Source organism: Mus caroli, unplaced genomic scaffold (assembly GCF_978045245.1).
Source record: "Mus caroli unplaced genomic scaffold, Mus_caroli_1 scaffold_17, whole genome shotgun sequence".
Lineage (NCBI taxonomy): Eukaryota > Metazoa > Chordata > Mammalia > Rodentia > Muridae > Mus > Mus caroli.
The window spans coordinates 40,789,446-40,813,971 of record NW_028227272.1 but is presented as its reverse complement, the minus strand read 5'-3'; the positions used below and the strand labels follow the sequence as shown (position 1 = coordinate 40,813,971).

At 43.9% G+C, this 24,526-nt stretch overlaps 1 protein-coding gene across 1 annotated transcript in view; it reads right to left on the bottom strand.

Moving 5' to 3' along the window:
* Nucleotides 1–24,526, bottom strand: part of Drd3 (dopamine receptor D3) — a 61,372-nt gene that overhangs the window by 12,406 nt on the left and 24,440 nt on the right. The window contains exons 3-4 of the mRNA XM_021185330.3: nt 23,758–23,870; nt 5,177–5,319 (exon numbers count right to left, since the gene is read on the bottom strand). Coding sequence (XP_021040989.2) covers nt 5,177–5,319; nt 23,758–23,870 — 256 coding nt within the window. The remainder of the gene's footprint in view (nt 1–5,176; nt 5,320–23,757; nt 23,871–24,526) is intronic.

The window sequence follows — 24,526 nt, the reverse complement described above, 5'->3', positions numbered from 1 at the left end:
CATATACAGCATCCACACATATACACCATACACACAGACCACACACATACATACACACACTGCACATGTACACACACACTCATGCATACACACACCATACACACATACCTCACATGTGAACACAAACTATATAAACATACATACCTCACACACACCACACACACCCAGAGACACACATACCATATACACACACACTTTACACACACCACACACACACCTCACACACACACCACACACACACACACACATCCCTCACACATACTACACATACACATCCCTCACACATACTACACACACACATCCTTCACACACACCATGCATACATGCCACACACACACCATACACACATACCACACACACATCACACAAAAAGGGAGAAAAAGAGGCAGGGAATAGCATCTAGTAAGGAGGGTCTTGAGGTCTCTGTGAGCTAGGCTGGGAACTTGAGCTATGAGCGATGTGAAGAGTGAGGTCGGGAGAAGGTTGACTTGAAGGACTGGTGAACTTTAGACTTGTTGAAGAATTTGACCTGAAGTCGATTCCAAAGACGGAGCTGCTGATGAATCTGATTTTAGGATGAGTCACTATCCTTCAGACAGTGTGCTTTTATTCTGCTTTTCAACTTTCTGAGCAACCAAGCTCCCTGACTCCAGGGCTCTGAGAGCCAGGTGACATTTCTATTGCTAAAATCAAATAAATACCAACCTTTTTTTTTTTTTTTTCTAAAGGAGCTGATAAGATTTTCTTAACTTTAAGTCTCCTTCCAAGAAGAAGTTTTAAATCCTATCACTGGCTATTATGTATTTTTTTTCTAGAACTTTCTTTTTAAAAAAAAAATCACACAATGGGGATCTGATTTAACAGAAATTCAAATACTGTTTTTCTTATCTGTGAAATGAAAGGACTGAGCCATTGAGAACTTTACTCTTGCCCTCTTGCTCCAGCGTGTGCCTTCCTCTGCATGGCTAGGGGATGCCGATTTGATGATTAGCTAGACTGCTGGGCCTCTGGTGAGGCTGGGGCAATACTGGTCTGCCAGGCCCTGAGGCCCCAGAACTCTCTCCCACCCAAGAGCCTTCCTCCTGTTGCCCCTTTTTAAAGAAAGGGAGCAACTCCATGTTCAAAGTAGCTGAGGTTCAGCTTGCCTCTGTGGTCTCTAATGGTCCAGCAGCACAAGTGGCAGGCCATAGCCTTAAACGAAAAGCTCTCGTTACATTTCTGGAAGTCCAGCTCTGCTCCCAATGAGGCGGGATTGACGATGCCCAAGGCCCTTTCATCTAACAAACTGGTAGGAAAGAATTATTTGTATTGGGCTTTTGAATGAATCTGTCAATGGGGAAGTTGCTGGAAGGACTACTTAGTAGTCTGAGTCAGATTGGCCACCATGGACCCATATTTGAATGCTTGCACACCAGGAAGTGGCACTATTTGAAAAGATTAGGAGGTGTGGCCTTGTTGGAGGAAGTGTGTCATCGGGGGTGGGCTTTAAGGTTTTAAATGCTCAAGCTAGGCCCAGTGTCTTGGTCTCTGCCTGTGGACCACGATGTAGCATTCAGCGACTTCTCCAACGCCACACATGCCTGACACTTGTGCTTTCTGCTATGATGGTAACCCACTAAATCTCTGAAACTATAAGCAAGCCGAAATTAAATGCTTTCCTTTCCAAGAGTTGCCTTGGTCACACTGTCTCTTCACAGAAGCAGAACACTGACCAAGATCAATCACATCTATCAGGAAAAAGAAGGGGCTGGTGAGATGGCTCAGTGGGTAAGAGCACCCGACTGCTCTTCTGAAGGTCCAGAGTTCAAATCCCAGCAACCACATGGTGGCTCACAACCATCCGTAACGAGATCTGGCGCCCTCTTCTGGAGTGTCTGAAGACAGCTACAGTGTACTTACATATAATAAATAAATAAATCTTTAAAAAAAAAAAAAGAAAAAGAAAAAGAAGGTACATCATGAGGGGCAGATTGTGTCGGAGACCAAGGCTGGATTCTTTATGCCTGAGCTCCAATCGTGATTTCCCTTCTAGGAAGGGACAGCTGATCTTTCCTGTGACCACCCAGAGAACCACCACTGTTTATATCTTCCGGAGAGCAGATGTTCCTTGCAGTTTAAGGCACAGAAAACGTTACATAATCACAACGGTGACACCAGCTAATACCTACTGGGCCCTTATAAAGGACCTTGCATTTGACACAACATGAGAATAATGGGAGGTTTTAGTACAGTGTTGCTAAGAAACTTAAAAACAAGAGAAAGCCTGGCTTGGCAGCAGAAGCATATAATCTCAACTACTCAGGAGGCTGAGGCAGGCAGAATATAAATTCAAGGCCTTTCTGGGCAACCTAGTGAGATACTGTCTCAAAAATGAAGTCACACAAAATGACCTTCAGACATAAAACCAACCAACCAACAAGCACATTTTAAAAAAGCATAAAACACAAAGTAAAAAGGAGATCCCCCTCCCCAAAGAGAAGCAGCTGAGTCTTCTGCTACTCACATACTAGGTCACAAGTCGTGTGTGTGTGTGTGTGTGTGTGTGTGTGTGTGTGTCTTTTCAATTCTCAATTTGAATATCTTGGGATGATTTTCCTGGGTTTTGTTTCTAGAACAATAATGATGTCTCTGGTGTCACCGTGCTACAATTAGCTCATCATTCTTTGCCTGCGATGTTGACATCAGCTGAGAACTCTGTCTACTGTCAGACCTGGAGATGGCTTCAGCTATTCTATGGATGTATGTGTGCCTGTGTGAAGGAGTCAAATCATCTCTGCCAGCATCCCAGAATGTGTAGGAGTACCAAGCTCAGCCCACAGGTGACCTGTGCTGCGAGCCAGGAGGTAAGCAGTGCTAGGCAGTGATATCAGTTCCCATGTGAGAGTCCCACTTACAGGGCTTTTGCACACAGACACGAGGTAATGTGTTGACTTAGCTCTCTGACTAACCCTTAGGGCACATTTAACACTGAGCACAAAAGATGTTGTAGTTTCCCATAGTTCCTCTAGCCATTTCAATGGACAACACTATTTGGGCTGTACATCTGTTCCTGAGTACAAAGTGTCATTCAGTTAAAACAAAACAAAGTAACAAGTAATGAAGAATGAGATGATAACACACTAAATGTTATGAACATTGTTGAGTTCACCAGGAAAAACATTTGTTGATAACATGGTTTCTTAACCTTTAATGTATAAGACAAACAGGACTGACCTTGAGAAGGTAGGGTGTGCTTGACCCATTCGCACATGTTGTTATCCCAGTTTAATCCCTGTTAGGTAGCAGAAGCCGCTATACAGGCTATAGAGTAGAGTTGTGTAATGTGTAGAGTAAGAGCCTAGACTTAATGAGGAAGGTAAGAGTATCTGCAGACTGGAGAGATGGCTTAGCTCTTCCAAAGGACCCTGATTCCTTTCCTACCACCCACATGGTGACTCAAACTGTCCTTAACTCCAGGTCCAGGGCATCCTGTGCCCTCTTTTAACCTTTGTGAACATCATGCCTGACATACATGCAGGCAAAACACATGAGTACGTAAAATTTAAAAATTAAATTAGAAACTTATTTACAGAAAAAAAATTAAGTCTAGATTTCTTATTTTGTCCATTTGGACTGGTACATTCAAGTTCTACTATGTTCCAGTCTAAAAGTTTGCTTTGGAAAATCTCCTACATCCCATATAAAGATATTTGCAGTTTCATTATAATTCTGAACAGTAATGAGAAGGAGGGTACATGGATTGATATGTCATATAAAGTTCACGTAGGTCACGTAACTTCAGAGATTAAGTTTTGGGGCTTTTCTTTTGTATGTACAGGGCCTTTATAAAATAAATATTGAAAACTTTGTAACTAAATATGTGGAACGAGTATACATTCGAGGTTGTCCCTTTATGCACCACTGTAGTTCCATCTTAAATTCGTCAGTGAGGAAGATGAGCTCAGAGGATTCCAGTAACTCATTCAAGGAGACACAGGCAACTAGCTTCAGACCTAGAGCTCTCTGGTTCTGGAGTCTGTAGACATCTTCCTTTGTGTATGTTCTCTGACTTTTAAAATCACTGTCCAGGATACAGTGCCCGGAAGATTGTTTATAAGTTGGAATTTGCCTGAATTTTTGCATAACAACATCTCAATAATATCTGCATGTACATAAACACGTGGCTTTGTGACTACTAAGTGCATATAAACCAGGAATACAAAAGTCTAGAATCTAGTAGGAATTGAATGAGCCAATCTAAATTGGCAAGAGTGAGAGTTCTACATGGTACCACAACACGACTCACTCAGGGCTTTTTCTTAGCAAACACACTTATTATGCATTTTCTTTAAAATTTTTTAAACATATTTTAAAAAAATTTTGAGAATGTAATTACAAAAACTTCCCCTTCCTTTTTCTGTCATTATATAATTTCCTTTTTGATATTTCTTGCATTTTTTGAGATTATAATTATAGAATTTTCCTTCCCTTTTCTCTCATTATGCATTTTCAATAGCTTTCATTCAAAAGATGGATTTCATGAGGCTAAAAGATGGATCATATGAGGGGTAAATGTGGATTGGATTGATGTCATATGGTGAAAATCCAAATCATTTCAGATACAGACATTGCCATCCATCCATCCATCCATCCATCCATCCATCCATCCATCCATCTCTCCATTCAAGAGATGCACTATGTACCATCTATCAAATCCACAATTTTCATTATGTTATTAAAAATATGTTATTAAAAATATGTATTTCAGAACTAGTTCTCAAATGTCAGGACTAATTCTTATTGGGGAATAACTTATCCCAGGCCTTATGATATATTACTTTGCATTGTATGTTGGTTCTGAATTTTTCCTTTTCATTAGCAAACTCCGCTTGAATTACTAACATAGTTTTGCGTTTTAACCATTACATTTCTTCCAATGCATGCAATAGCATTTCTTTCAAAATAGGGATGACAGACTTTTCATGAACTTAACTATATTATTTTCATGACAATAATTGGTGAGGTCTTCCTCTCTATTTAATTTAAACCCAATGATGGCTAAAGCTTTGCAGTCTACATATCCCCTTGATGATTCTTCTTAATAGGGATGAAAATATTTGAGTAGGTACCACTCACAGCCATCTGGGTATGATGTGAAGTTTATGAGTTCAGGAAGTGAAAGCAATAGTTATTTTACCTGTTGTGTTGAAACCAAAGAGGAGAGGGCAGGACACAGCAAAGGCCAGCACCCACACAGCCGTAATCATGAGCGCCACGCGTCGACAGGAGCTCTGCCCGGTGCCATGCTGATAGTGAACTGGCATGACCACTGCTGTGTACCTGTGAAAGAGCAAGGGCAGGTGTGACGCAGGAGTGGAGCAGTAGTTGAAAGAGGTTACTAGAAGGTGACTCACACGGAAACACACGACAAGAGAAAAGTTCCCTAGGTGAAGAGCGTTAGAAAAAGTGATTACAGAAGAAGGAGCCGAAAGGATGTGAGGGCTGAATGGTGGGGAGGAGAGCCGTGGAACGCTGTCATCCGGACATGAATGACGTGGCGTGGTATTCATGAACCCTCTGCAGCCATGGGTATCTGCACAAGGCCAAGCCAACACAGTCAACATTCCAGCCCGCAGCTCAGGATTCAGAGGATTACGAAGAGCAGAGGAAGGAAGAGGGGAGAGGGAAGGGATGGAAGGGAGGAAGAGAGAGAGAGGGAGAAACCTCTCAGTGAGATACAAAGAGAGAGGAAGCCGGGCGTGGTGGCGCATGCCTTTAATCCCAGCACTCGGGAGGCAGAGGCAGGTGGATTTCTGAGTTCGAGGCCAGCCTGGTCTACAAAGTGAGTTCCAAGACAGTGGACAGCCAGGACTATACAGAGAAACCCTGCCTCAAAAACAAAAACAAAAAACTAAGAGAGAGGAAGAGTGACAGAGACAGGAAAAATATTTGAGTAAGATAAGAGAAAGGCTAAGAGAGATGAACTCGTTTGAGGATCCACAGAGAAAGGGAGAAAGAATAGTCACCAGAGAGCAGCAGTGAGTTGTGGGTGAGCTTCCTCATGATCCCTAACATGTCCCACAACCCACCTTCTCACAGGCCACACGCTCTGAGAACTTTGGGTGTGGGTCCATGTACATTCGCATTCTTCCAGAGTTTGCCAGACAGCATCAGTACTGTGTCCAAGTGAGACGCTTACTCCCTGCTTGTATGTGAACATACATTCTGCTCAGAGTGCTAAGCATTCCAACAGAGAGGTTTGGAAAATAGAACTAATAGCCAAATGGAAGCTTATTTTGGAATCCATTTTTCATGCGCATGGTCGGTATGTTAGTCATTTTTGTGGCTGGGACAAATATCTCAGAGAAATCACTTAAAAGAAGAAAGGGTTATTTTTGGCTTATAGTATTAGGGAATGGGTGGCTCCCCTACTTTGGGAGTTCAGTGAGGCTGAACAGTATGGTGGTAAGAGTGTGTGGAAGAGAAGGTTGCTCAGGAGCCAGGGCCAGCCAATAGCCTTCAAAGGCATTTCCCTGATGACTTACTTCCTCCGGGTAGGCTCTACCTTCCCAGTTCTGTCACCTTCCAATTGTCCATCACTGACCAGGCCAGGTGCCTTGAGATCTAATGGTCTCAGAATGCACACACAGACATACCCAGGGAGGCATTACTAATCTCACAGGTAGCTCCCAATCCAATCAAACTGATGATCAAGACCGACCACCCCACACAAAGTCTACCCCTTAGTTTCATTGGCTAGTGTATTTTCTTCAGTTACTTTTCACACATACATTTCCACTGCTTGTCAGACTTCTGTGGACAAACTCATGATGCTTGAACCAGACCCTGGCTCTCCATGCCCTTTCACCTAGCTCTATTCTTCACCCTCTTCAAGAAGTCCAGACATAACTCCCAGACCTTCTGATTGCCCTTTGACCTTTCCACACCACTTGTTTACTTCCTCATTTCACTTTTGAATCAGGGTTTATCCAGCCCCTGCTGTACTTTATATATAGCATCTGATCTGCTCTATGCAGGCCATTTCTGGATGGATAGAGACCAGAGAAAGTGACACTGACTCATCGGCCTTAGAGTTCAGAGAGGAGATGAAAGAGAAAAATGCAAGCAAACATGTCAAGATAAAATGGAAAACACCACGAAGGAAGTACATTGGGTGATGTGATGGAGGACTGAAAAGGTCAATTGGGGAAATGGGGACCAGTGTGTAGTATCAGAGGGACTCAGCTGTTCTAGGCAGAAAAGCAATAGAGGTTATAATGATCCATTGTCATCCTTTCTCCACTTAGCCCAAGCCTTCCTAGGTTATCTAGGTGGTCTTTTTCCTTTTTAAGATTTATTTATTATTATACATAAGTTCACTGTAGCTGACTTCAGACGCACCAGAAGATGGCGTCAGATCTCATTATGGGTGGTTGTGAGCCACCATGTGGTTGCTGGGATTTGAACTCAGGACCTTCGGAAGAGCAATCAATGCCCTTACCCACTGAGCCATCTCACCAGCCCCTAGGTGATCTTTTGCCACCAGGTTGTTTACACTGATTTCATGATGTCTTCCTTACTTCCATAGCTAAAAAACTCCAACACAGAAAGAACTCCAGAATTCTTCTGGGTATAATCCCTTCCCATTGTATACCAGAGAGATCTGTGTGTATAATGTAACATCCCTCCGCGGCGAGATTACTATCCCTGGACTCTGGATTCATCAGAAGGGAAATTGTTCTGTGAGAGCCTGACCTTATCAGGTGAACCTTAAAAGGGACTGAGTTGTTCTGCAATTCAAAGAGCTTCAACGTATGAGAGCTATCCTGCCTTGAACATCAAACTACCCTTGTTTATTCTTCAGCACAGACTAGCAAGAGGCCAGTAGAAGCCTGGAAGACATCATACAAGATAGTAAGAACCACACTGTTACAGTTGTAAGACACCCAATGGTACTGACAACCTGAGTTTGTAAGGAGGACTGTTCTACGGTTCAGATAAAGAACACAACACAACACAACCCACACCTTGGGCTCTGTCTTGTAAACCATGACTACTGTGCGGTGTTCTGACCTACGGGGATTGTGAGGTTAACGTGGTTGTAGTTTATATTTTTAAACCTGTGATAATTTGTTCCACCGCAGCAGAAAATAAATATACTGTCATTGGCTCCTCTTTTACACACAGGCTAAAATTGATTTTCTTCAGCATGAGCTCAGCTTCCTTTGTGAACATGATCTTCTGTTGATCCCTGGCATGCACTCATGCTTCAGCCAAGCTGGCCTTGCTGGTGGATATTTTCCTACAGTCTTTGTCTAGCCCTCTATCCATCCTTCTCCCTGGGAGTTCAATCATAGCCTCCCTAGTATCTCTCATACAGATACTTTTGTCTTTGAACTTACAATGTTTCAGTGCCGATCAATGGCACTGACATCCTGAGTCAGTATCGTGAGCCATCATTGGGCTTGTCTCACCGATGGAGAGAGATTAGCCACTTGGTTTAGGTTCCCAGAAAGCTCAAAGCATCTTATAGCTCAGTATTCCCTAGAGGTCCATGTGCTAAGCAAGTAGGCAGCTATCGCCTGTCTCAGTAGCCATGAGAGAATGGTCTAATCCTTGAGCCAGGCTCTGGGGGATTTAGATATGGGTCTAAATATAGAGCGACAATTTTTGTCTTTTTGGTTTCTGGGGAGGCAGGATGCCAGATTTAGGGCAGGAGCCTCCTTACTCTGCCTTGTACTCTGCCTTTTTTCCTCAAAGCTTGGGCTGAGGGAAAGCAAGATGCATGCTGAGTGAGCAGGGGTTGAGCGATGTCCCCTGTTTGTCCCTGTGTGTCCCCTTGTTCCACCTGTGCCTCTTGTGTAGCTGCTTTCCAAGAATTAACACCTGTGTTCCTGACAGAACAGTGTAAAGACTGCTGTGAGTCTTGAGATGAGAGTGAGTGGCTTCCTTCTGAAGAGGGAGAAATGGGGTTCTTGAGTTAGTAAAGTCTGTTAAGAGTCCCCATGGATTCCAAGGGGGTCCATGGTAGCCCTATTCTTTTCTCCTGGAGCAGTTACACAGCACACCCCCACCTGGTAGTCCTCCAGGCCTATCAGTTTGAGGACTTCTTTTCTGCTAGGGCTCCAAACCAAATGTGGTCACTAGGGTCACTTCATGGTGACCCCAGGAGCCTTTGGAGGAGGGGCTGAGACTTAAATCCTGCTGCTGTCATGAAGAAACTGCCTCAGCTAGCTGAAGTCTGGAGAGTGGGAAGATGGCGACCATGTTCTTTGGCTTGGGCTTGCTGTAGGCAAAGTCCTCCTTGTTTTTCATACTTGCTTTTTTATATATAAAATGTTATTATAAAAACTGAAAATAAACAAAAACATCACACACCAAAATGTGTGGGCAAAAAAAATTAACGGGTAAAAGAATCCAGACATGCTAAATATTCAGTGATGTGCTAACAAACAGCTAACAATTCTCTCTCTTTTCCTCTCTTTCTTTTCTTCTCTCTCTCTCTCTCTCTCTCTCTCTCTCTCTCTCTCTCTCTCTCTCTCTCTCACACACACACACACACACACACACACACACTAAGCCCCAATTTGTAACATGCATCAATTTTTGTTATGCAAATACTCCCACCACTGCTCATGTCAAGCCACCACCAAAGGCTTGATTACCAACTTGAAACATTCCTGGAATATTGCTCTCACCAGCATGGTTCTAGCACACTAGTGGGAATGGCATGCTGTCTTAAACACGCTTTAATGCTCATCAGCTCTTTGGAGGCTCCATCACTTTAATGAGCAAGAGACTATACTGAACGTAGCTCTATTTGTGAGAGGAGCCAGAACTTCAGGGAAGGCAGGATGGACCTAAAGTTTCAGACTGGAGTGGTCCTTGCAGAGCCAGGTCTCCCATCTCTAGGACCAGTGCTTTTGACAAGGACCCAATTCCCTGTCCAAGGCACATGTAGCTGTCTTAGCCCTGCAGGGAAACACGGGTTTGTTGGTACCCCACTTGTTTGTACTTGGGAGACCAGTGTGAATGCTCAGAACTGAACTTCCCCAAGTAGCTTGACTCTGCTAATTGCCAGTGTGTTAGGGTGTGGGGAACGTGGGGGTGGGAGTTGGAGAGTGTGGGGGTGTACTGTTAAAATGAACGTCCCCAAGTTATTCCCCTAGTGGTTTCCATGAGGTACTTCTAAAGTAAAACCTAGAGACGTGTATTTTTAACATCTAATGTATCTTATTAGACAAGTCTGAGAGAGTCTGCATTAGGGAGAATTTCTGTCAAACCTTCTTGCTCACTTGGGGTAAGAGATGAGAGACAAGACTACAGTCTTTTATTGTCACAGTATGTTTTTTTCCCCTTTCTTCTTCTTAAATGATTAAGCCGTTAGAATAAATGAGGCCCCCTCCAGCATGTCATAGGTGGGTGGCTAAGACCTCGAGGCTGTTCCAAAATCCACCATTGGAGGGCACCAAAATGCAGCAAGAACGTCGCCAGCTCTGCCGGGGTGAGAAGTTCACGACTCACCTGGGGGCTCTCCAGGCTCTGTGGGGAGGCAGAGCCAGAAAACCTCCCCACTTCGTTCCTGGAGCCCTGCGAGGACCCCGCATTCTCACCCTGTTTAGCCTTGTTTAGCCTCTGGTTTCCTCTCTGAGCGATTTGCTGAAGGCCAACCGCGGAGGCCAGAGCGCTGGGTCAGGCTTGGCTTGGCGTGGCTTGGCTGGAGAAGGAACCCTGGCTAGGGCCACCTCCCTTGGAGGTGTTCCCAGTCCCACTCCCTTCTTTGTGTTGCAGCATCTAGCTCTTTCGGCCCTCTCTCCTGTGGAATACTCAGCCGACCCGAGTGCAGTCAAAGCTCGCTCTGGTAAAGCCCTGGGGCTGAAATCCAGCTTTGCAGCTACCTTGACAGTGAGGCCCGCGGCTGGAGTTTTCTGACTCAAATTTTCTGTCTAACAGGACTGTTCACAGCTATTGAATAAGATTACATTTGTGATGATTTTTGTTTGTTTGTTTGTTTTTAATACTATTTAAAATCCAAAAGGCAGTTCTTACTGTATTGCCATCATTATTGGGCTAGCCTAAGAGATCCATGATTGTTCTGTGTGGTTTTAGGTTTTATTGTGATTTTTTTTCCCCTCCTGGTTGTCAGGCAGTGCACATTAAATTTATTTATCAGACAAGTGTTGAGCACTTTCTTGTGTGAGCCACTGTTGAAGGGCTGGGGTAGTTGTTGATGTCTCTGTTAAACAGGCATAGGCTTAGATACTGAACTTGGCAGTGTGACTTCACAGCTAGGGGCCCCAGGGTGAGGCTCCAGGGCAGTTTATTGTAGGAGATATTGGCTGCACAAGCTGGCTTGGTGGCACATGCCTATAAGGTCAGCATTCAGGGGGTGAAGGTGGAGGCAGGGGGATCACAGACTTGGTGGTGGCTTGAGCTAACTTAACCCTGGAGCTCTCTCTATGGAAGAATGCAAGGTTAGCACATTCTAAGTGGTAGGTTCCATCCCCAGCCCTGGGGAAATAAAAAGATGGCAGTGACTTTTGGTTCCATTCATCTATTACCTAATAGCTTTGTGATTCTAGTCACCCCACGTGTGTGTGTGTGTGTGTGTGTGTGTGTGTGTGTGTGTGTGTGTGTGTACATATGCATTCGCACACAGACATGTGCACGTGTAATGGGACAATGTACCTACTTTGCTGGACTGTTATAAATGATAGCTATTTTTGTTTTTGTTGCCTGTGCATCCACACAAATTAGGATAACAGGAAATTATACTTCTAGTGGTGCGCTGCAGGCGTGACCTTCACAGGTGACCTTCCCTAACTTTTGTCAAGAATGGGGGACTCTAAATCTCTGGAAGATCAGGGTCTAGTTTGGGACTTGTCACGAGGGACCTTCAGCACACATGGGGCGCCCTCTGATTCTCGGTCGACATGACCGATTGCTCATTAAGGTCTTAATATCATGACTGTCCAGCTGAAGCTATCATTTACCTCAAGCGGGGGGTTCTCGCTGTGACTGCGGGGGGGAAAGACGAGCCGGGTCTGAGTGGGAGGGCCTGACTCTAACTCCCTGCCTGGGTTTAATGAGCCCAGAGCTCTGAAGGCAGCTTTTCACCACCTTTTATTTGGTCAGACAGGGGGCTCAATAAATCTTTAGTTCTGTGGACTCCCCTGGTGGAGTTGTTGAAGGAGAAAGCTTTTTGCAAATGACTGGAAAGCCCTTTGCAAATATAAAGTGCTTATTTAGATGCAAACTAAAAATCCAAGGTGCCTGTGACTCATCTGGTACCTATTGTGCTCTCTGCAAAGGCGCGGAGGCTTGCTTGTGTGATGGGTGCCATTTGAGAGCCACTTAAAGATCTCTCTGGTGAATGAATTTGGTTGCATTATTCCGGGGCTCCTCTCGGAGGACTCTAATTTTCAGCGCTTTGGTCATGTCCTCCTTCCCTGACACGTTCTCAGCGGCCTCCTTGAGTCAGCCCTGACCCAGGATGCGGTGGGAGGGGATTGACCTGCTGGGAAGATGCCGGAGCGGTGGGGTGGGGGCTTGTGAACAGAGAACTCCCACTCTGATTTTTAAAAAGGAAAAAGGAGGCTTTAATCCAAGCATCCAGAGCCAAGCTTAAGAATCTAATGACAATAGTATTTATTACTTGCTTTCAAAATCCTGTTTATCATTTCCTTTCTTTCTTTTCTTTTTCTTTTCTTTTCTTTTCTTTTCTTTTCTTTTCTTTCCTTTTCTTTCCTTTTTTTTTCCCTATCTCTTACTACCCTGCTATTATGGACCAGGGCTTCATGACCAAAAAAGTACAGAATCCATTTGGTCAAGTTTGTCAGGCTGATGACTGGCATTGTGTGAAGACCAAAGGTCTGTGTGAATGACTGCATTTCTAATGAATTGACCAGCTATCTGGCATCACATGAACAGATTTTAATGCTGTGTATTGCACACTGCTGGGAAGGAGAATGGAGACAGCTTTTCTGAGGCCTGTTTTTTTTCCTAGGATGGGGGGTGGGGAGCTCTGTTTTGAGGTTTGCTGAGGACAGTCCATTATGAAATGTAAGCCCCTGCCCTATTGAGATTGTAGGCACAGCTCTTCCTTCAGCTTTTAGGTTATCAGGAGCGCTATGCATTCTGGGGGGTTTTCCTATAGGAGACAGAAGACAACTCAAAGTTTGTTCTTACTGGTTGGGTTTTAAGTGGTGAAAGGTAACGTTTGTGGCCAGCAAAATTAGTGTCCTTCTGCAAATTAGAGTCAAATTGCAAAAAGACACCCTTATGTGACCAACTCTGTCAAATGAAACATTAGCTGCGTTCTGTTCCCTAGGCCTCAGTCATCAGTGTGTGTGTGTGTGTGTGTGTTGAACATATACTTTCATTGGGGTAGAGAGGAGGGGTGGGGACTGGGGAAGGAGGGAGGGTCGGTTCCAGTGTCTCTCTAGAACTCTGCTTACTCTTCTTCATTTTCTCAGTGGTTGGAGGTGGCTCAGCTCTACCCTGTACCCTGTAGCCTGCCGCCATCTGGGGAGGTCTCAGAGACCTCCTCCTGGTGCGGCCTGGCTTCTGGACTTCACTGCGGAAAAGAATTTCAGTCTGAGTCTGAAGGAAGCAGAGTAAGAGTTTATAGGGAAAAAGGTAGTAACCGATTTACGATTTAACCGATTAGACATTAGGGGAAAGAGAGATTTAGGAAAAGCGCAGTATACACCCAAGGCGCGAGAGTGGACTTCTCAAGACTCACATTTAAGTGTCTTTTATGCGATTGATGTTATATTATTTAAAAGTTTTAAAAACGCCCCCTCCCCTTTTCAGTAAGTGAGGTCATAGAGAGGTTTTGGGGCTACACTAGAGAATACAGGCTGATGATAGAAAGCCATGGATGTGGTTAATAGTCATCACCCAGGCTAACTTCAAACTCAGGCTCCATCTGCCTCTTAGTGAGCATGCATCACCACAGCTAGCATCATAGGTGGGAGGAAGGAGAAAAATGGAATAATGGGTGAGAGAGGTTTAAGTAGGGAGAGAGGAAGAGAGGATAGGGAGGAAGGGGGATGTGAAGAGGGATCACTAACACTAAGGATGCTTGAAAAGAGGGATGGCTATTCTTGCTTGTCAACTTGACTATGCCTGGAATGAACTAAAATCCAAAAATGAAGGGCATGCCTATGAAGGATTTTTGCTTAGTGTAGAGTAGGGAGATCAACTTCTAATCTGGATCTTGAGGTGGGAAGACACACCATTCATCTGGGCTACATCTTCTACTAGAAGCCTATGTGTGGAAGAAGGAAGCTTTTGTTCTTTGCCTGTTTGCTCTCACCTTGCTAGCAAGTCCACTCCTTCACCTAGTAGTTAGACCCTACTTCTTTGGAATTCCAGCATCTACTGAAAGAGCAGGTAAGACATCCAACCTCATGGACTAAGCAACTTCTAGATTCTTGGACTTTCTGTTCATAGCCAGTCATTGTTGGATGAGCTGGACCAGAACTAAATCTCCTTTATTCATTTTAATATTTATTCTATAAGTTCTGTTACTCTAGAGAACCTTGATTAATACAAAAGGCCATATGAGAACATAGTTTCTCATATATATGTGTATATATTTATATACACACGTGTGTGTGTATTTGCATATACATACACACACACAGATAAAAGGTTTGACTGAGTTACCCTACATAGAGAATAATTTTTATCTTAGAAGTCTTAAGTGTGGGGTATCTCTTTTGAGTTGTTGGTCAAAGGTGCCCTGAAATTCACAACCGAACATTATAATAAAATGGCCTCAGGACAGAAACAATCTAATCAGCCTCCAGTGAGTCCCAGATGATCAGCTACAATTGTACACAGGTGGCTGAGGGCATAGGGTTGTTGGCGTCTTGCCTCACAACACACAGGGGACATGAGTTTTATGACCCAATTCTGCATGTTCTGTCCAACAATTCAGACTATTGTCCTCTTTTCCTGGTTGACCACCAAAACTTGATGATAAGACTCTATTGCTGAAGACACTATGTACTTTTGGTCACAGAACATGGGGAAATTGAGTTGGTACTGACCAGGAAACTTTTGTTTTACTGGCTTCCTTATAGAATGCAGAAAGATGCTATGTTGGCTGCTGAGAGTGGAGCTGGGAAGTCATCAACATTCTTACCTAGCTGTGGATCTTGTAAAGTACAATGATGACTGGTGTTGCAGGACATGCTCATGGATGCAATAGTGGTATCTATGTAATGGGGGTAACCAGTGCTTTCTAATTAGATTTAAGGCCTGCTCCTCAGGAGAAAATGAATGCCTGGTGCTATAAATCTGACCAATGGATGGGGAGCTCACAGGCCCTAGGGGTAAAGCTACTACTGTTATTCTGTTAAGTAGATACAGTATCAAAGGTCCCTCTAAATTCATACCTTTACACTCATAGATTAGTGCAGCCTTTACACCTCACCAGAGAAGTTTCTTTGTGCAATGGGTACAGTTAATTCAGAAACTCACAATGGGTCAAGGGTCAGAGAATAAGTCAGCACAGATGGCAAATGGGACATCTGTATCCTTTCAGCACCAAGGCTCAGGTATCATTACAGAAGAGTGTGCAGAAAGATGAAAAGTGCCAGAGGTCAGAGAGGACTGGAGTGAAACATTGTCTTCTACATATGAGGATTTTACACTCATGAAACCACAGCAGAGATGGTTATCTGCACAAGACCTGCACAAGCTCAAGCCTAGTCCACATTCTAGCATGCAAGGGAGGGACTCATGAGCACCCACTCCTAACTGAGCGGGTATCGCCCTTGGTAGGTTGGCAACATGCCAGTGCATGGCCCCATACCCATAAGTATATTGGCAACACAAACTAGACTCATAGGGTTATTAAAAAGAAAGGATATGAAGTTGAAAAGGGGTGAGGAGGTAGGTAGAATAGTAGGAATGAATATGATCAAATATATTGTAAGGAACTCTGAAAGAATTAATAAAACACTGTATTAGGATACTCATTGTCAACTCAGATGATTTAAGGATCACTTAGGACACACACCCTTGGGCATGTCTGCAGTGGTATTTCTAGAGAGGTTTATCGAAAGAGGGAAGGCTTACTTTGAATGTGGGCGGCAGCATCCCCATTAGTGGGGTACTGGACTGAATAAAAAGGGGAAACAAGAGGAAATCAACAGAGAGCCAGCATTCATCTCTTTATTTCCTAAACTGTGTGAGCAATGTGACTGGTCACCTCATCCTCCTGCTGTAGTAGTGCCTTCTATGTGAAAGGCTGCAATCTCAGATTGTGAACCAAAACAAACCCTTTCTTAAGTAGTTGTTTTTGTTGGGTATTTTGCCATGGCAACACGAGAAGTAACTATTACAGCAGGTTAGAAGGGTCAAAGGGATTCTTATAATAATAAGTCATGAGGGTAAGAAATGTATCTTGACTGCAAACAGACTTATTTTATAGACTCTCAGTAAGTTACAGATTTACACCTGGGAGGGAATAAGGTTAATCTCTAAGGTCTTATGTGCTTTGGTTTCAAGCACAGTTTATTAGTACTTTAGCATTATTTGAAATAGCCACAATTAGAAAGGAATATTATTATCTCTATGTAGGTGTGCTGGATAGTTTTTGTCAACTTGACACAAACTTAGACATATCTGGGAAGAGAGAATCTTAATCAAGAAAATGCTTTCATGAGATTGGCCTGTGAACAAATCTGTGAGGTTGTTGTCTTACACACACAGTGTCTTACACACGCAGTGACTGATGTAAGAGGATCTAGCACATCGTGGGTGGTGCCACCCTGGGCTGGTGATCCTGGGTGCTGTGAGAACCCTGGTGAGGTTGCTTAGTGATTAGAAGCTTTGACCATTCTTCTCTAGAGGACCTGGGTTCAATTCCCAGCACCGACAGTAGTTCCCAACTGTCTATAACTCCAGTTCTGAGAGATCTGATTCCCTGTTCTGGTTTTCGAGGTTATGGCACACACAAGCATGCAGTCAAAACATCCATACAAATAAAATCGATCAATAAATCAAAATCTGTTTTTTAAAAAAGAATGGCAGTAAGATGGCACATTGGTAAAGAGGTGTGTGCTGCCAAGCCTGGTGACCTGAGTTCATTCCTCAAGACACACATGGAGGATGGAGACAACCAAGTCTCAGAGTTGTTCACTGATCTCCACTGAAGTCAACCTCTCTCTCTCTCTCTCTCTCTCCTCTCATACACACACACACAAATAAATAAAATTAGAGAAATTTAATAAGCAAAAATGCTCTGATAAAAAGAATGCAGGGTGAGCCTCCCAGGGGGTAATGAACCAGTAGTGGGGTCCTCCATGGCTCGGCTTCAGTTCCTGTCTCCAGAACCCTTCTCTGTTTGGGTTCCTGCTCTGACTTCCCTCAGTGATGAACTGTTACCTGCAAGTATATGATGACATAAACTCCTTTCTCCCCAAGCTGCTTTGGTCACGGTATTTTATTATAATAATAGACACACCAACTGAGTCATTAGGCAGTCTTCATGGAGACGTTGTGCCAAAATTCTTGACTCTGAGCTGGTGAGACTTCAACCAGATTACATCTTGTCTCACCTTGAAGCTAACTCCCTCTCATGCCCATGAAGATGCCGATTTGTGGGAGGAGCATTGGCTAACCTTAGCCAGGAACCGTTATGTTCAGCTTAGTACTCTTGATTCAAGCTGTGTAATAGGCATGGCAGGGAGAACCTGAGGGGATATGGACACAGCCCAGTATAAGTGTTCAGGCTGGGCTGGTAAAGATAATAACAAGGCAAATCTAACATTTGTATCAATAGCTAAAAGTATCATGAAACTCCTATCATTTTATTTTCTAATAGTTCTATGGAAAAAGAATTCACATAGTACATAATTAATCCACCTAAATTGTACAATTAAATGTTTTTTGGTATATTTACAGAATTATGAATGAATATTCTGTATTTTATTTTTTTAAAGATTATTTTTTTAATGTATGTGAGTACACTGTTGCTCTCTTCAGATACACCAGAAGAAGGCATCAGATCCCATTATAGATGGTTGTGAGCCATTATGTAGTTGCTGGGAATTGAACTCTGAACCACTGGAAGAGCAGCCAGTGTTCTTAGCCACTGAGCTCTCTCTCCAGCCCCCACATTCTATATTCGAATGCTGTAGGCACATTCTTTACTTTTCCTTCCCAGTTAAATGGCTTATCAAGTGCTGTAAGTAAGAAAACATCTGATGCAGTGGTTTGGTTTCAGTATCTCATTTCAATTCTTTGGTTCTTATTCTAGGTTCACGGAAGGAAGTTTGGTGTTGCTGCTGTAGTGGGCACTGCACTGGGCCGTGTGAGAAAAGGCAGGCTGGAGCTCACAGAGTGACAACGAGGTAGCATGAGGACTCGGGGTATCTGAATAACACGGTGGAGTGCAGAATGCTTTCATGGGAACTGTAGTCGTTGTGATGGACTGTATAGCAGTTTAGAAGGACATAAGTAAACACAGAAAGAGAGGAGATTAAAAAGGTGGCCGTGCCATGTGAAGCCTTAAACAAAATGAAGTGCACATGAAGGAAGCACTTGGGAACCTACAATCTTGTAATCGAAGCAAAAAAAAAAATCTTAGTAGGTGATGGAAGAACATATATGATATGAAAGAACAGGGGGAGAGTACTGGGAGCTAAAGGGTTAAAGGGTTAAGCAGGGATGGGGTGAGAAGTGGGGTTTTGAGAAAAGAGAGGCAACCCACGTTAATGACTAATGCTCCCAGAAGACATGGAAAGACCTCATCACTAGGCACAGGTTACCTCCTTATGAGTTAGGTCAGAAAGGCCCTAGAGGACCCCCCAAACAATACTGACTTTTGCCATTGGCCTTAGTTGCCTGCTATAACTGTATAGTAAGTCCCTATTGCTAAGATACCCTACACTTTGGTTGCAGGATGTAGAGAAATGTGTTTTGAACTGATCAGGAGACCCTCCCTGCTAGCTAGCTTGCACATTGCTGGAAGATGCTGTGTAGGTTGCTGGGGTAAAGAGACATCAATGGCCTTAGCCAGTGAAAGACCCTGAGTGCTACAATGACAGGCCACATAAGATGTGCTCACTGGTGCAATAGTGTTTATGGGAAACTGACTTCTCTGAACCTTCCTGGTTCACAGGAGGAAACTGATGCCTGGGACTGGAAACATCAACAAAACTCAAGACTGGGGTACTCCTAGGCACTAGGGAGGCCCCGTTAATGTTGCTTTTCTTTTCTTTTTATTCATTTATTTGTTTTATAGTTTTTGAGACAGGGTCTCACTCTGTCGCTTTGGCTGTCCTAGAACTCACTATGTTGGCCAGGATGGCCTCAAATTCACAGAGATCTGCTTGCTTCTGCCTCTGAGTGCATGTGCTACCACACCTGGCTTAATGTTGCTTTTCTAAGGGGTTGTGCTGTCAATGTGCCTACCTAAAGATGTATGATTGTGTCTGTAGATTTGTGCTGCTTTCAATCTTGGTCAGAAAAGCTTCTTATTGTAGTGGGTGTGGTTAATTTGGAGACACACTACGATGTAAAGTGCTCAAAATTAATGACCCTGAGCACTGAGATGTAGGTGGAACATCTATATCTGACCCCCTTCCCCTCCCCAAGGCTCAGAGAACATTGGTAAAGAAAAGGCAGAAAGAACATAAGAGCTGGAGGAGTGGGGAATGCTGGGAAATGCTTTCCGCTGGACCCAGTATGGCTGTTGCACACAGGAACATGGGCACATCAGTTATCCCACAAGATCTGTGTACGATTAAGACAGGTATACTGTACCTTTCAGCATGGAGGGAGAAGGGCCTCCCGAGCGTCCATTCTTACTAGTAGTTGAGAGAGGGAAAATTATGGTTCTTTAGGGATGTGGCCTTTGGTAGGTTCTCCATGCCCCATTGGATAACTTCATGCCCACCAGCATATGGGTAGCACTAACTGGACTTCGTGGGGTAAAATAATTATAAAAGGATAGCAGAAAGCTGGGAAGGAGATGTAATTGACATGTCCTGGGTGGAACTGGAGGTGGGGAGTGAGCGGTAGATAAGACCAAGATGTGTGTGTGTGTGTGTGTAATTTTCTAAGAATAAACAAAAATTGGGAAAGAAAGAAAGGAAGAAAGGAAGAAAGGAAGAAAGGAAGAAAGGAAGAAAGAAAGGAAGGAAGGAAGGAAGGAAGGAAGGAAGGAAGGAAGAAAGGAAGAAAGGAAGAAAGGAAGAAAGGAAGAAAGGAAGAAAGGAAGAAAGGAAGAAAGGAAGAAAGGAAGAAAGGAAGAAAGGAAAGGAAAGGAAGAAAGGAAAGGAAAGGAAAGGAAAGGAAAGGAAAGGAAAGGAAAGGAAAGGAAAGGAAAGGAAAGGAAAGGAAAGGAAAGGAAAGGAAAGGAAAGGAAAGGAAAGGAAAGGAAAGGAAAGGAAAGGAAGGAGAAAGCAAGCAATCAGGGGCTGTAGCAATGACCCAGTGGTTAAGAGAGCTGGCTGTTCTTCCAGAGAACCAGGGTTCAGTTCCCAGCACCAACATGGTGACTCACACTCCTCTGTAATCCCAGTCCCAGGGGCATTTGATTCCCCCTTCTGGCCTCCAGGGGCACTGAATGCCTATGGTACACATATCCATGCAGGGAAAGCCACAGTCACATAAAAAATAGATTTAAAAAAATAAAAATAAGAAAAGACAAAAGTGAATCCAGATAACAGGGCTGGGAGAGAGAGAGAGAGAGAGAGAGAGGGAGAGGGAGAGGGAGAGGGAGAGGGAGAGGGAGAGGGAGAGAGAGAGAGAGAGAGAGAGAGAGAGAGAGAGAGAGAGAGAGAGAGAGAGAGAGAGAGAGAGAGAGAGATACCATATTGAGTCCTGGAAACACTGAAACATTTTGAGTTGGACAACAAAACTGAAGCTATTCTTCTCAGAAGTTTTTCAGAGGATCTGAAGGGCCAGATAGACAGCTGCGATAAGTCAGAGGTCCCTTCAACCTCAAGTAAGCAAGGGAAACAATAAAGGAAGGATAGAGGCAAATTTGAAAAAAAAATATGAAAATAGAGTTAGTAAGTGTTTATTGGTCAAAAGCAGTAGGTAGAAGAGATATAAGTTTTAAAAATTAAGAATAAGAATAGACATGGTACCAGTGAGAGATTATTAGTGAAGAGACTTTGCTATTTAGAATTCAGAGAGGAAAGAGGGGTCCAGCTGGATATCTGGCAAGGTTCATGATAAAACGCAGGGTAATTCATCTGGAGTCACATAAAGATGAATCCAAATTTCCAGATCACCAGGGAAACCAGCAATGTTAAGGATGCATGATTGTCTTCTCGATGGAAAAGAGGCAATGTCTGTTCTTAACCCAGAAAGCTGGGAACTGGAGGTGATTAATGGCCAGTGATCTGTGATATTTGTTGGGCCAGGCCATATCAAGCTTCCATAATTAGGAATGGATGTGGCTTAGATACTCCCATAACTAAGACCACAGGTGGTCAATAGCCTGAATGGCCTCTATGCTATTTGTATGACGGAGACTATGCCAAATCCTTCCCTAGGCCCTTAAGCTAGTACAGGCAGCCTATCTCCAGAACCCATCTTCCTAGAAGAAATGATGTGCGCCCTGAATTGAATTTTGATGTAATTGTGCTTCTTTGTGCAGTGGGGTTGTGTTACACCAGGACACTCCCCCCCCCAAATTATATTGTGTTTGAATAGGCTTTCGATAAACCACCTGGCACCAGTTTGATGCAGTTTGATGTAGTCAAACAGACCTAAGTTTTCAGAGCCTTTCCCTGCCTGCTGTGACTCCTGTGGGGACCTGTCTCAGTTCAGGATGTCTTGTTGTAAACCTAAAACTCGGGTGGGGAAGAGAGAGTGGGTAGAAGAGAACAAGAAGAGGGATGAGGGACAAAGGGACCCAAAACAGGGCAGTGAGTTTAGGAATTCTATAAAGTGATGCGCCCTGTGGGTAGGACACACCCAGAATACAGCCAAGATGGCAGAAATCCCCTCCAGCAGCCAAAAACAAAATTTAGATAATGTACATTACCTTCTTCTCCTTTAGAAAAGGATTTATTTTAGTGTGTGCGTGTGCATGTGTGTGTGTGTGTCTGAGAAGGCCCAAAGGAGGCATCAGATTCACTGAAACCAGAGTTGCAGACTGTATGAGCTGCCCAGTGTGGGCGCTGGGAACTGAACTCCCATCTCCTAAAAGGGCACTCTTAACTAATGATCCGTCTTACTGGTTCCTACTTGCTTTTTAAAAACTCCATAAGGGGCAAGTACAGATCACATGCTTTCTAAAACTGCTTTTCTATTTATTCCCTCTGCTCTCCCCGCTATAGAGAGATACAGCTATGCTTGCCTCTCTTGCTTGCCATTCCCCTTTCTCTCTTCCCTTCTGTTGCCAAAATCAACCAACCAACCAACCAAACAACCAAACAACCAACCAGACTGAGGCAAGCTAGAAAAACATTGTGAAATCAAACAGGAAAAAACCCAACTGCTCAGTAGCTAGAAGTTGCCTCAGGACAACACAGGACCCTGCAAACAGTGAAGAACAAGATCATCCAGGATTACCTGGGACTGTCATGGTCGACTGAAATGACTTAGCCTTGCTTTGTTCTGATGATATCTTCATATCATTAACCCAAATCTCTATCTCCCATCATACATCTGGTGCCACAACATATCCCAAAGCCCTTCTTAAGGACAGAAAAGGGAAGCAGACAATTTGGGACAAATCTATTTCCCAACTTTGACTTAATAATAATGCTAACCTCTTTTAGAGTTTCCCACAGGATGCTATCCCAGACCCCAGGCAGCACAATTCTCCTGAGAAGCCCATACTCTTTTACCCTTATTATTGTGTATTAATTATACAATGTAATGGGCGTGATACTCCTTGGTTGTGTACTTAATGCCCTGAAATAAAACTTCTTCCCTATTCCTTCCTTTGTTTCTTAATTCATCCTCAGAAGGTAAGAAGCCCCTGGACACATTGGGTAGAGATCTCAACCTGTTCTGAGATTCCCTAAGTCCTCCCCAGCTTTCAGCAGCACTCAGACCAACTATAGGAGTTCCTACCAACCCATCAACCTACTTTGTGTCTTTTTCCATTCTGTCTCCCTTGCCTTCCAATTAGGAATCACAAAAGCCATGGAGGATAATGGGAAAGCAAACCCAGGATCCTGGGGTTGGGGATGCTTTGGCAGGAAGAGAGAAAGTCTAAGAAGCCTGCAGGACAGTTAATTCCTGTCATTTTTTTTCCTTTTTTTTTATATTTTTATTACATATTTTCCTCAATTTCATTTCTAATGCTATCCCAAAAGTCCCCCATACCCTACCCCCACTTCCCTACCCACCCATTCCCATTTTTTTGGCCCTGGCATTCCCCTGTACTGGGGCATATAAAGTTTGCATGTCCAATGGGCCTCTCTTTCCAGTGATGGCCGACTAGGCCATCTTTTGATACAGCAGCTAGAGTCAAGAGCTCCGGGGTACTGGTTAGTTCATAATGTTGTTCCACCCATAGGGTTGCGGATCCCTTCAGCTCCTTGGGTACTTTCTCCAGCTCCTCCATTGGGGGCCCTGTGATCCATTCACTAGCTGACTGTGAGCATCCACTTCTGTGTTTGCCAGGCCCCGATATACAAACCATATTTAAAAAAAAAAAAAAAAACAGGAAAGAAAAATGTGCCAAAGGCAACTTCCCTTGGAAGTGTTCCAGATGGCTCAAGGGAGTATCTTCTGTACCCATTTAGAGCCACCTGTCTCCTAAGCCTGGAAAAGAACTCCCAGCCCTACCTGTCTATGCTGATGGCACAGAGGTTCAGGATGCTGGCTGTACACATCATGACATCCAGGGTGACAAAAACATCACAGCAAATGCGGCTGAAATTCCAGACTCCACCTGTCACCTGGGCAGTAGAGACAAGAAGGAGGTTAGTGTTTTTTCCAAGGAAGGAACAATCAACCCAATCAACTCCCTTGCCTCCCCTGAGCTGTTCATCACAGATGCCAGCACACCTTCCTGGCTCCCTGTGGTAGGTGCCCTCAGTACCAGAGAGCTGGCAGGCACAGAGGGTAGGCCAGGCTGTCTGGGATTGATTGCTAAGGAAGGGACAGAATAGTAGAGTGTTAGCCCAGGGAGAGATCTTCAAGATTAATTAGTGCAGGGATTCTCAGAGTGGTTCACAGTGGGACACTCATTTAGAACATACATTTCTGAATACCCCATAGACCTAGTGACTCAGAGTCCCTGGATCTGAGCTCATGACCATACATCTTAAAATAAACACCCCCAGCTGTACCAAGGTTTGGCAATCAAACTTGAGGTCCAATCTCAGGGGTGCTCCTTGTAGTTAAGTGGTATGTGCATAGATATATCTTAGCCCATAGATGCGCAGCTGCTAGGAAAAGAGTTTGGGTAGCTGCCCAATGTGTGCTGTGTGCCAAAACTGTGTCTCTGAAGCCCTCTGCCCAGTAGAGAGCTCACCGTGTGCTAAGGAAAGAAGCAAAGAACACATTTTACAGAAAACATGACTCCAAAACCAACATCTCTGTGACTTCAGGC